Source organism: Rhinatrema bivittatum, chromosome 16 (genome assembly GCF_901001135.1).
Source record: "Rhinatrema bivittatum chromosome 16, aRhiBiv1.1, whole genome shotgun sequence".
In the NCBI taxonomy this organism is placed as follows: Eukaryota; Metazoa; Chordata; class Amphibia; order Gymnophiona; family Rhinatrematidae; genus Rhinatrema; species Rhinatrema bivittatum.
Genome location: NC_042630.1, coordinates 20690135 through 20703730, shown reverse-complemented (window position 1 = coordinate 20703730; position 13596 = coordinate 20690135). Strand labels below are relative to the sequence as shown.

The window sequence follows — 13596 nt, the reverse complement described above, 5'->3', positions numbered from 1 at the left end:
GTCAGAAAATCTGACTGCACAAATTCACTGTGCACACAGATTTATCTGGGCCAAAAAGGGACTGGGCCAGGGTATGCCCAGGGCGGGGTTGCACATTTAAAGGGAGGTTTATGAAGCTGCGATATTTTTATCAAGGGAGGGGCAAAATATCATGGGTGGTGGTCCCATGATATTTCACTCCTCCCTGACAAAATACCGTGGCAATATTGCTACATTATTTTTGTATCATGAAAAACTCTTTGATAAAAAAAAAATAACGTGGCAGAGGTCGCAAAAATGCATGATGGCAGCCAAAAATGTAGCCAAAAATGCATGATGGCAGCCTGCTTTGCCACGGGGCTGCCATTGTTTTAAATGGCCACATGACCCCCAACTACCCCCTGCTGCCTATCAAGAAGGTGATGTCCAGAAGTTAAAAAACTGATTTTAAATTGCATGGTGATACCTCCCCCTCCCCTGTCCCCCTTTTCCAAAACATTTAGGCCCTGGTGGTCTAGGGTGGACACCTCCCCCCCCCCCCCCCCCATCTAAAAGAAGACTGAGTGGTATGGGGCAGCCTGGAGTGCCCCCTAGCTTCAGGCCGGTTGATGCCATATTCCAAAATGGCACCAACCGACCTTTGTCCCCTCGATAGGCAGTGGGGAGGAAGAGGGTGTCAGGAGTCCCACTTTTGGCCTGGCCCATTAAGAAAAATTGCAGGACCATTGAGATGCGCATTAACATCCCAATGCCCCCAAAATATTTTAACACCTCCTCGAAGTTCGTTAAAATAACATGGCTGACTTATAAATGCAAACCCCGCCCAGACTCTGTCCCCTAGAACATCTTGTCCCCAATGCGTTTTAGCTAGGCAGTTTTCACATGGGGAAAGCATTGTTTCACCTGCAGAAGTCTTTGAAAAATGACCCTTTCTATGTTCATTGACTGGTTAACTTTGTCACTTAGCATCTCTTTCAATATCTACCCCTAAGTAACGAATCAAAAGGCATGCTTCCTCAGAGGCTGTTTTATTATGTCTATAGTTTTCTTTACCAAATACATTTTACATTCTATGGGTAAAAATCTTTTTTTGTGCACATTTCTGATCTCACTGAAAGAAAAACACATTCAGATTATACCTTAATGTGATTGTTCATCTGCAGGACGACTGTACAGATTCCTGTAACCTGCCAGAAAGCTTAACAGTCCCTGAAACAAAGGTTAACTTCCGAGAATGGGATAGAATGGAAGTAAGTCTCTACTCTGCACCATTCTGCTGACCAAGTCCATGTGGCAGTGATTTCTGTGAGGGGAGTGTACAGGATGTTTCAGGGATTTAGTTTATGCAAATATTGCCCAGGGATACAGACCAATCCAAAAGTGATCCGAGCTCCCGCTGAACCTAACAAAGGGAAATAATGCCAGTCAGAGTTTATATTGTCAAGTGTACCTCAAAACCAGTAATTGGTATTCTGTCAGTTATAGTAAAGTCCATGATATCCTCAGAGAATCAGTGTAGAGTGTAATCAGGAATTACAAATAGATTTAATTCAAGCCAGCACAATCAAATAACCACAGCTAACCACAGTCATTTTCCCTTGAACATGGTGATACTCATCTCAACATTAACCAGACAATTTTCAAAGCCCATTTTGACAAGTGAATAGCCATTTCTGTGCATAAACTGACTGCCTGAGAATCGCACTCCATCGATACGCCCAGAGTGCATCATAATGGATCACGCATTTCGAAGAGGCAGGCCCGGTGGGCATTATTTAAGTCAAAAGAGGAAAATAAGCATGCGAGGATTTTGCTGTTTTCAACTCCACATTTGCTATTTTCCATGGGAAAACATGTATTTATTTATTTTATTTTAAAATGTTTATATACCGCTTTTACAATTCGAAAGAATTAATCAAAACGGTACCTGCACAAAAAACCAAAAGCAGATGTCCTTGCGGCAGGGCTCAATGTGAAAGTGCACGTGTATTTTTTTTTTTTTTTTTTTTTAAATCGTTGGCAATACTGTCACTTTTGAAAATCGGCCATTTAAGGAATCTAGTGAAGCTCAAGAAATGGTCTAGAGACTGGCAGCTAAAACTTAATGCTAAAAAATGCAGAGTAATGCGTTTAAGATGCAAAAATCCAAGGGAGAGGTACACTATTGGAGGCAATAATGTTCTAAGCCCAAAAAAAGACCGGGATCTGGGAATGATTCTATCTGATGATCTTAAAGGGGCCAAACAGGTGGTTAAAGCAGTGACAAGAGCCAGAAAGATACTTGGCTGCATAGGGAGAGGACTGGTCAGCAGGAAAAGGGAGGTGACATTGCCCCTGTATAGGTCCCTGGTGACACCTCCCTTGGAATACTGTGTACAGTTCTGGAGACCGCACCTTCAGAAGGATATAAACAGGATGGAGGCGGTCCAAAGGGTGGCTACGAAGATGGTCAAGTAGTCATCATTCTAAAGCATATGGAGACAGACTTAAAGATCTAAACATGTACTCCCTAGAGCAGTGGTTCTCAGCCTTTTTCCCATCGTGACACATCTGATAGACATCGCTCACATGTGACACACTGCCCATTATAATCCATGGCAGAAAAAAAAATGAAAGGTCCAGTATTATTTTATTGTTAATGACACAAGGGAAAGATAAGTACTCTTTCTGAACAGAAATTTCATAAATAGTAAACCTCCCATACCAGAACAGCACCAACTTCCAGCTCTCAAAACAGTAACCATCTTACCTAAGAAAAGACAATACTGAAAATATTTCACTAGACCTTAAAACTCCAATACTCCTCCTTTTAGGAAAACGGAAGGAGCCGGGCTGCTATAGAGCCCTACACAGAAACTACACGCCAGCAGAATACCTTACCTCAGTCACATGTGCAGACCCTCACCTAACAAAGAATAAAAAAAACCATAAAGCATAACTAGAAGCATGCAGACAAAATCTGAACTGGAAACCGCAACAAGTCAGAGATTCTGTATGCAGTGCAACAAAGGTAAAAGAGAAACATCACCAGTCCTCATAAAACAAATCAAGAAATATAAAATTGATAGCAATAAAACAATAATAAAAAGAACAGATTATTTCAAAACAGCTGATGAATGGAATATTCAATAATTAAAACATTTCAAAAATTTCCAGATACCAATAAAATACTTCAAAACAGCAGATATAAAGACCTAATAATTAAAAATAATAAGGATAAAAAAAATGTTTTGCTCTTCATACCTGGGAATGTTTGACTTCCAGGTGCCCTGAGAGGTTTATGAACTTTGGGGGGGGGGGGGGGGGGGGGTTGCGTGTAACTTTCTCCTCTCTATCTCACCTAGGCTCTCAATCACGCACATATATACATGCTCTCTCTGTCACTTACATAGGCTCTCAATCACGCACATGTACACATGCTCTCTCTGTCACTTACATAGGCTCTCAATCACGCACATGTACACATGCTCTCTGTCACTTACATAGGCTCTCAATCACGCACATATACACATGCTCTCTCTGTCACTTACATAGGCTCTCAATCATGCACATATACACATGCTCTCTGTCACTTACATAGGATCTCAATCACGCACATATACACATGCTCTCTGTCACTTACATAGGCTCTCAATCACGCACATGTACACATGCTCTCTGTCACTTACATAGGCTCTCAATCACGCACATATACACATGCTCTCTCTGTCACTTACATAGGCTCTCAATCACGCACATGTACACATGCTCTCTGTCACTTACATAGGCTCTCAATCACACAATTAAACACATGCTCTCTCTGTCACTTACATAGGCTCTCAATCACGCACATGTACACATGCTCTCTGTCACTTACATAGGCTCTCAATCACGCACATATACACATGCTCTCTCTGTCACTTACATAGGCTCTCAATCACGCACATGTACACATGCTCTCTGTCACTTACATAGGCTCTCAATCACACAATTAAACACATGCTCTCTCTGTCACTTACATAGGCTCTCAATCACACAATTAAACACATGCTCTCTGTCACTTACATAGGCTCTCAATCACGCACATGTACACATGCTCTCTGTCACTTACATAGGCTCTCAATCACGCACATGTACACATGCTCTCTGTCACTTACATAGGCTCTCAATCACGCACATGTACACATGCTCTCTCTCACTTTCATAGGCTCTCAATCACACAATTAAACACATGCTCTCTGTCACTTACATAGGCTCTCAATCACGCACATGTACACATGCTCTCTCTCACTTACATAGGCTCTCAATCACACAATTAAACACATGCTCTCTCTCACTTACATAGGCTCTCAATCACGCACATGTACACATGCTCTCTGTCACTTACATAGGCTCTCAATCACACAATTAAACACATGCTCTCTCTCACTTACATAGGCTCTCAATCACGCACATGTACACATGCTCTCTGTCACTTACATAGGCTCTCAATCACGCACATGTACACATGCTCTCTGTCACTTACATAGGCTCTCAATCACGCACATGTACACATGCTCTCTGTCACTTACATAGGCTCTCAATCACGCACATGTACACATGCTCTCTGTCACTTACATAGGCTCTCAATCACGCACATGTACACATGCTCTCTGTCACTTACATAGGCTCTCAATCACGCACATGTACACATGCTCTCTCTCTTTCTTTTATACACATACAGACCGATGCAATACCATGCGCTCAGGCTAGCACACAGGTTAACAGGTCTTTTTTTGTGCTTAGAACATTATTATGTCCATAACCCCTTACACAATAAGAGGATTAGCACATCCAAAATGCGTGTCCAAACCAGCGCGTGGCTAATAGCGCTCATTGCTTGTAAATGCCACGTCGATGAGGCTATTAGCTATTACCCCCTCATGTAAAAAATAAATGTGTGCCCGATGCGTACATTCTTATCCTCATAAATTAACACCAGCCCCGGAACTGGAGTGGCAATATTAACTTGGAGGAATGAAAAAAGAAGTAATGTTAAAAATAAATAAATAAATAAATAAAAGTCTTGCCGACTGTCAGGTTAGGAAAAAAGACGCTCAATTAACAAGCGTCCATTTTCCTAATCCGAGGCTTTGCACAGGTTAGGAAAACGGGCACTCATTAAATTTATCCCTAGTGCATCCTTTTTAGTATGGCAGCTCATTTTCCTATTGCATTGAGCGCCCAGGAGAAATGATTGTACACACATTAAAAAAAAAGTGCGTCCAATTTGGACGCAAGGTTTTAGCATGTCTGTATTGTATTGGTCTGATAGGCTCTTATTCATAAATACACTTGCTCTCTCTCACACATACAGGTACTCAATCACACACTTACATACATGCTCTCTCATTCTCACACACACAGGGTCTCAAACACATTTGCTTACTCACTTTCTTTCTCCCCCCCCCCCCTCCCACCGAAGAACAACTAACAACTAGCAGCAGCAACAGCCTCCTTCTCTTCTAGTCCTCCCAGCCTTGAGAAAGGAGTCCCATCAGGCGCTGATATTGATCCTCTTTTTGCTCCGGACTGTGCTGCTTTTCTCCTTTGGGCCGATGTTGCTCGCACTTGTACCTAGCACGGTCTCTTCTTCCCACAACCCAGCCGCTGCACACCACTTCCTCTTCCAGGCCGCGGGGGGGGGGGGGGGGTGGAAGAGACCACACTGCTAGTACCGCAGAGTGCTTCTTCCAGCTCTCCTGCCGTGTTCTGCCTGAACTATGAGCATTTTAAGCCCTGGCGGAAGAAGAGTTCACATCTCGCTGGGGCAGGGGAAGCAGCTGGGCCCGCAGTGGACTGGGAAGTATGATAACACACCTCTGTGTGCTTGACAACACACTGATTGAGAACCGCTGCCCTAGAGGAAAGGCGAGATAGGGGAGATATGATAGAGACACAAAAACTTCTAAGCACAGGAGGCTAGACACTTTCAATGGAAAGGAGGCTCTAGAATAAGGGGTTGGGGGAAGAGAGTGAAAGGAATAAGACTCAGGAAATATTTCTTTACAGAGAGGGTAGGGGATGCATGGAACAGTCTCCCTCTAAAGGTTGTGGAGACAAACGGTTTCCTCAGCCTTCCAGCAGGTCCATCCCCACAAGTGGGTTATGCACCTCTGCCACCAGATGGAGACAGAGCAAAAGCTGATGTCACAGCCATATAGTCCCACCCAGAGATTAACCTGCCAGCAGATGGTGGATATACATTTCCCTTCAGGGGATTGCCTATGAGTAAAAAAAAAAAGAAGAAAGAAGTTGGAAAGGAGATATCGGAAAGACAAGACGTCTATATAGCACCGCTTGCCTCCTGAAGTGATACCATGCGGTCCCTCCTTCAGTATAGTACCTTCAGTCCGGTAGCCTTAAATGACATGGACCTAAATTCTAATTAGCAGTTGCAGACCAAGAGAGGCTTGGCGGTAAAGGCTTTTGCCATCTCCCCCTGAAGCCAGGACCTGTTCCTGCTCTCAGCCAGGGAGGGCTGAACTCAGGTAAAAGGTTTTACTTAAAAAAAAAAAAAAAAAAAAAAAAAAAAGTGGAAAGAAGGAAGAAAACAGGAGAAAGGGTCTCTTTCTTCCACGTTCAACTATCCCGCTCACATCTCGGGAGTTCTGTGAGGTGAGGAGGTAGTGCAGGCACGGCAGGTTGAGCAGCCGTTTGGCTAGCCCCGCTCCTAGGCTTCTCCCATGTTGGCATGTGGTAGGCCGCAAGGTAGTTTTGCGCGTCTTTTGCTGCGGGCTGTCAGTGTGCGCCCGCATGTCCATTTGCGTGTCAGTTTGGCATCCATTCTCACCTGTATGTCTAGTTTGGGCATTCTTCTTTCTGGAAGCACATCTTGTGCATCCAGCTTAGACATCTTTCATAGTATCGGTACTGGGCGTCTAGTTTGGACATCCAGTTGGACGAGCGACCTAGGCGTGTGTACTTGGACGCACATTTTTTTGTGTATCCATTTTGGGCGCAGCTTATACACACGGGTAATTTAGTTGCAAGCCTTTACCGATCTGATGGTGCCCATGGCGAAGAAGCCTAAGCGGTTATCTATTTGTGCTGCATGCCACATCAGGGCCATTCAGCTGGAGCTTTCTTTAACCCTATGTCGGCACTGCCTGGATGCTCAGGGAGATTTATCTCCTCCTGATTTTGCCAGCGATGATCCATCTCCTTGGTCTGAGGGGAGTGGGATCGAGGGAAACATGGCTGGAGTGTTCCCTCTCTTGATTGATCCAAGAGCCGAGTCGTCGGAGGACACTAGCTCTCAGGACATCAGGTTCAGATCTATGGGGCCTGGAATGGATCCATCCTTCTTTTCCTGGGTAGAATTCTTCCAGGGTTTGCAGACATTTCTATAGGGCCGGTCTTTGAATCAGCAGTACATACTAAGGTAGTTCTGTGTGCTCTGAGTGCTCCTCCACCTATCTCCATGGTCAAACTCCATGGCACAGTGAGGTCTAACAAAGCTCAAAAGCAGGTGGATCAAGATGATACTGATAATGATGATGGTGGCTCTCCTGGTGAGGAAGGAGGCATTCCCCCAGATTTGGAGCCATATAGAACTCTTCTCCGTTTCTTTCATAGAGATGAGTTGCCGGGTTTGATCTCTCAGACCTTGAAGACCCTCGGAGTGGCTGGGCCTGACTCCTTGGGGATGCAGAAGAAGAATCCTGATTTTAGTTACTCTACACAAGGCTTCTTATTTCTTTCCCATTCTGGATGCAATCCAGGAGTTGATTGATTTGGAATGGAGTGCGCCAGAGGCATCTTTTAAAAGAATATGCCTCTTTGTGGGTTTATATCTCTTGGATCCGCAGGCCATAAAGCAGTTGTGTTTCCCTAAGGTGGATGGCTTGATGTGTTCTTTCATGAAATGTACCACCATCCCAGTACAGGGAGGCACTGCACTGAAAGATGCTCAGGATAGGAGGATTGAGGCTATCCTAAAGGAAGTCTTTGAGGCAGTGCAATGAACTTGCAAATAGCTTCTTGTTGCGCCTTGGTAGCTCGGACTACCTTACATCTTTGTCAAGAATCTGGTGGCGCTGGGTCGAATCCGGGACCTATGGTAGACCTGGGTACTGCCTTCTTAGCTAATTTGGGCTGTGACTTAGTTCGCACAGCTGCCAGAGGAATTGCTTCAGTTATTGCAGCCAGGCAGTAACTGTGCTACGCAACAGGTCGGCGGATACTATCTCAAAGTCCATTCTTACCAAGCTGCCCTTCAAGGGCTCACTTTTGTTTGGCAGTGAATTGAAAAAAATGACAAGTAAATGGGGAGAGACCCAAGTACCTCTATTGCCAGAGGACAAGAAACTCATTACCCGGTCTTTTCGGGCAAGTGGCCACTCTTGAGACTTACCGGTGTTTTCGGCCTTATAGGGGAAGTTCTTCCCAGAGGACCCGTCCCTTCCACAGGTCTCAGTCCTTTCACCCCCAAGGACCTTGAAAGGATGCGGGCTCCAGAGGTGGAGCCCCTTGGTCTTCCCAGTGAAGGTTTGCAGGCTCACCTGTTGGAGCAAGAGATAGGTGGTCACCTATCACATTTTCATCACAGATGGGTCATGATTACTTTGGATCAATGTGTTCTCAAAGCAATTCAGAACTGGTATATTCTAGAATTTCATCGCATTCCTTCGGATGCTTTCATGGCCTCTCCATGCAATTCCTCTCGGAAGAGGGTAGAAGTGGAAGCAACATTACAATGGCTGTTGAACCTGAAAGCGGTGATTTCTGTTCCCAAATCACAGAGAAATATGGGCGGTTATTCCATTAATTTTGTCGTGCCCAAGAAGGAAGGGTCGTTTCGGCCCATATTAGATCTCAAAGGTGTCAACCAACATTTACGAGTCATGCATTTCAGGATGGAAATGGTACGTTCTGTCATAATGGCAGTTCAAGCAGGGGAGTACCTCATGTCTCTGGATCTGACAGAGGCATATCTGCATATTCCCATCCTCCGATTTCCTATCCTGTATCGTCATTATCAGTTTCAGGCTTTGCCTTTTGGACTAGCCACGGCGTCCAGGACCTATTCCAAGGTCATGGTGATGATAGCAGCAGCCCCCTGCAAGGAGGGCATTCTAGTTCACCCCTATCTGGACGTTTAGTTGATTCGAGCCAAGACCATAGAAGAGAGTCTTTGTGCATCCCGCAGGGTGGTTTCCTTCCTACATGAACTAGGCTGGGTGGTGAATCTGGCCAAGATCAATTTGCAGCTATCTCAGACCCTGGAGTAACTCGATGTTTGATTTGATACAAGGTAGGGCAGAGAATTTCTGCCAGATTCTCAGATCCACATGTCGATGCTGCGCCTTCAATCCCTGCGGAACTCTGTTTGTCCAACCGTGTGGTCTTATCTGCAGGTCCTGGGGTTGATGGCTGCTGCATGAAAAGTGGTTTCCTGGGCAATAGCTCATATTCGCCCTCTTCAGCGAGCGTTGCTCTCTCAATGGAGTCAGCAGTTGCAGAACTATGTGATGAGACTGCTCTTCCTGTTAGAGATGAGATCCCAGTTGGACTGGTGGTTACAGGCGGATCATCTCAGGAAAGGAATTTCCCTGACAATGCCGGATTAGTTGGTACTCACAACAGATGCGAGCCTCCGAGGCTGGGGATACTGACTGTCAGGAGTTGGTGGTACAAGGGTGCTGTAATGCAGCAGAGCAGCAGTGGAACATCAACAGACTGGAGGCATGAGTGGTTCAGTTGGTGTGCCTGCGGTTCACTGAGCGGCTAGAGACTTGGGCAGTCTGGATAATGTCCAACAATGCGAATACGGTGGCTTACATCAATCATCATGGTGGACTCATGGTGTGGACGGAGCAGCATCTCCTAAGCATATTCGCCTCTCAGGTTGCTGGAAAGGACAATATCAGAGTTGATTTCCTCAGCAGAAGAAACTCTGGAGAATCAGAGCTGGCAGATGAGGCCTTTTAGCATCTGCTGAATAGCTGGGGCCTACCGGAACTAGACTTGTTGGCGACCTTCAACAACTCAAAAGTAGCACATTTCTTCAGTCGCAGGCAGGTCTCAAAAGCAATGGGCATCGACACTCTTGTTCAGGAGTGGCCACGCGGTGCCCTTCTGTGTGCATTTCCGCCCTGACCTCTGATAGGCAGGCTGGTACAGAAGATTGCAAGTCAAACCAACACTGTCTTTAGTGGCTCCGGATTGGGCTCAAAGGCTGTGATACGCCGATCTCCAGAGACCTCTGGTGGGCAGCCCCCTCAGGCTACCGTCTCAGATGGATCTGTTACATCAGGGGTCCATTCTGCATGAGGATCTGGGTCGATTCTGTGTTACGGTTTGGCCATTGAAAGGGTTCGGTTGTTGAAGTGGGGTTTTTCATCTGCTGTAATTTCCATTCTTCTTCGGGCCTGGAAATTTTCTACTTCCCTAGCCTATGTTAGAGTTTGGAGGATTTTTGAGGCCTGAGCGAGGTACTCAACTGTTCAAAGTGGATATTCCTTTGATTTTGGAATTTTTACAGGATGGATTGTTTAAGGGTTTGGCCCTTAATACCTTGAAGGATCAAGTTGCAGCCCTGGCTTGATATAGGGGAAAGACAATGGAGGGCCTTTATCTTCTCATCCAGACATGTCCCGTTTCTTGAAAGGAGTTAAGCATCTTTGCCCCTCATTGCAGCTTCCAATGCCTCTCTGGGACCTTAACTTGGTCCTCAAGGTTTTGGCAGGTCCAGTTTTTCGACTGTTGCATACTCTTTCCCTGTGGCTACTTACCTTGAAGACAGTTTTTCTGGTAGCATCTGTTTTGCACATTCGGTCTCTGAGCTGCAGGCTCTTTCCTGCAGTGAACCTTTTCTCCAATAGATTCCAGGTGCGATTCAACTTCGGACTGTGCCCTCTTTTTTGCCCAAAGTGATTTTGGAGTTTCATTTGAATCAGTCCATTTCTCTGCCCACCTTGGACAGGAACAGAGATGAACCTGAGTACTGTCTTTTGCGTTCCTTGGACATCAAGCGTTATTTACTGTGGTACTTGGAGATGACTTAAGCTGTTCGGAAGTCTGAACACCTATTTGTCCTCCATGGTGAAGGTAAGCAGGGAGCACCGGCGACATGGGCAATGATTGCCCGCTAGGTTAAGGAAGTCATAACGGCAGCCTATGTGGCTGCTGAGGTGGTCTTGCCGAAACAGATTAGACCACATTCCATGAGGGCTCAGGTGGTATCGTGGGCGGAGCTCTGTTTGTCATCACCTGCTGAAATTTGCCAAGTGGTGACGTGGTCATCTTGGCACACCTTCTCCAAGCATTACAGTTTGGATGTTAGGGCTAGGGAGGATGCTGTGTTTGCACGGTTGATATTGACCGGACTGCTGGCAGCCTCCTGCCCTTTTCGAGATTATTTTGGTACATCTCACCCATGGGAACTGGCCTGCCCGAATACTGAGGAAGGAGAAATTGCTACTTACCTGATAATTTCCTTTCCACTAGTAAGAGCAGGTCAATCCCCAACTTGCCCTTGGCTGCTGATGTTTAGATTTGTGGCTAGCCTTTCTTCGGGCAAACTATGCTGAGTATGATTCCTGCTCTTCATTGAAAATTGGCTCCTCTAGCCCTTAGTTTACTAGATATGTTCCTTCTTTTGGCTGAGCTCAGTGTTCCTGTTGGTTGGGAAACATGAATGGTTGATTGTTAATAGTGATGTTTCAGTATAATCAGTTTTGTCCACAGTTTGGCTTTTCCAGAGAATACTGGTGGGCTGATGTCAGCTTTTGCTCTGTCTCCATCTGCTGGCAGAGGTGCATAATCGTAGGGATTGTCCTGCCCTTACTAGAGAAAAGGAAATTATCAGATAAGTAGTAATTTCTCCATCTGAATTCAAGAAAGCATGACATAAATACAGGTGATCTCTGAGATAGTGATAGGAATTGTTAGATAAATTGGACTAGATGGGCTATATGGTCTTTTTGTGCCATAATTTTTTCTATGTTTTCTAAAGGGTAAGCAAAATACCACATAGCCCAAAAATAAAAATATGCATTTGAAAAGATCCTTAAAACATAAAACAGTTGATAATGGCTAAAAGCTGAAACATACATAGTGAGTGATGCCATGTTTGGGTATGGGATGTATCAATAATTTAATTGACTTAACTGCTCTAACTCCCTGGCTTTTAAGGGTATTATTTGGGTACCAAGATTCATATCTGTAGGGGAAAAGGTTTAATTCTAGGCCCTACCAGCACAGACACAAATTTTGTCAGGAGATCCGTTTGGGCTGAAGCATGGGCAGCCCCAAAAAATTAGGATCCCTGGGACTCACTGCTGGCAAAATGTCTGACTATAAGAGACTAGAAAGAAGCAATAGGCTGATGGTTATTTCAGTCTTACTATACCTTTAACGGCTGATCACAAAGACAAGGTCAGGAATTACATAATCCAAGAAATCCGGGTGATAGGAACTTGATGACAGGCAAGGACTAGAGCAAGGATCCAGGAACATGGAAGGCAGGCAGGCAGCACAGCAGAGCAAACCAGGGGAAACAAATATGTCCCAGATAATAGCTTGCATGTAGCACCCAATCCATACTAGCCAAAATTCACATTTTATTATCGGAATCAGTTTGTCCTAATACTCTGCAGTTTCACAGTTCAAATAGAGACAGTCAATGCCACTATGCCTCTTCCCTTCTCGGCCCCTATAGCTGATCTGCAGCAGCTGGATATATTTACTTTATTCCTGTGGAAAGCTTTAGGCATTCAGTATGACTCTTGACGTCTTTCTTTCTGGGGTTTCACCTTCACTTGCTATACTCCTTGATTTGCTTCCCATGCAGTTACCTCCACACAGCTAGTTGCTCCCTGAGAAGCTCTTCCAAAGATCCCAGTGGATGGAGATCCTCACTCCCATGCCTCTTAACCTGCAGACCTGCAGGTAAGCTTCCTCTCTCCTCGCTTCATTGGTACCATGATGGCACTTAACTTTCTGGGTTAGTCAGAGTAGTTCCCTTGTCCTCCAACTCACAGCAAAGCACTGTAATAGTCTCCAGATCACTTCTGGATCCTCTGCTAACTCCAGAAGGGTTCCCCCACTTCTGCCCGTCTAGGGAAGAATCCTTACAACTTCCGCACCTAAAGAGCTTGCTGTCTCTCTCAACCTCTAGATGATGCTTCTCTGGCTCTTTCCATTAATGCATCTCTAACAGGAGTGCTTGGTTCATAGACCAAGCCATTATTATCTCTGAGTTAAAGTCAATAATAAGTGTTAGCTGACAAGGGGGGTCCTTATATTGAGAAGAGCATTTCTTCAAGGAGGGCGTGCGAGTCTTAATATGTGGCAATCAATATCTTTATTGCCTTGTGTTATCCAATATCAATCGGAAAATGACTGTGGTTTTGATTACAACACTGGGAAGAGGGCAGCACTTTTTATTGACTGGAGCCCATCGAGTTCATTGCCTCTGAATGCAGTGTCAGATAAGGCGGCATATTTACCACTTTAGTTAATGGAAAATGCCAGTGTGTTTTGTTTGTTTGATTTTTTTTTTTACCTTGAAAGAGGATGAAAAACCAAGTGAGGCAGTACGTCACCACACATCCCAGAATGTGGCGTCAGGCTGCCAGTGCTACATAGGTTCTA

At 45.1% G+C, this 13596-nt stretch overlaps 1 protein-coding gene across 7 annotated transcripts in view; it reads left to right on the top strand.

The window, feature by feature from the left end:
- EPO (erythropoietin) overlaps positions 1–13596 on the top strand; it is a 64512-nt gene that overhangs the window by 46225 nt on the left and 4691 nt on the right. For 6 of the 7 annotated variants that reach the window (XM_029581394.1, XM_029581397.1, XM_029581393.1 and 3 more), the window contains one exon: positions 1143–1229. The exons of the other annotated variant lie outside the window; for it this stretch is intronic. In XM_029581394.1, coding sequence (XP_029437254.1) covers positions 1143–1229 — 87 coding nt within the window. The remainder of the gene's footprint in view (positions 1–1142; positions 1230–13596) is intronic. 7 annotated transcript variants of the gene reach the window in all.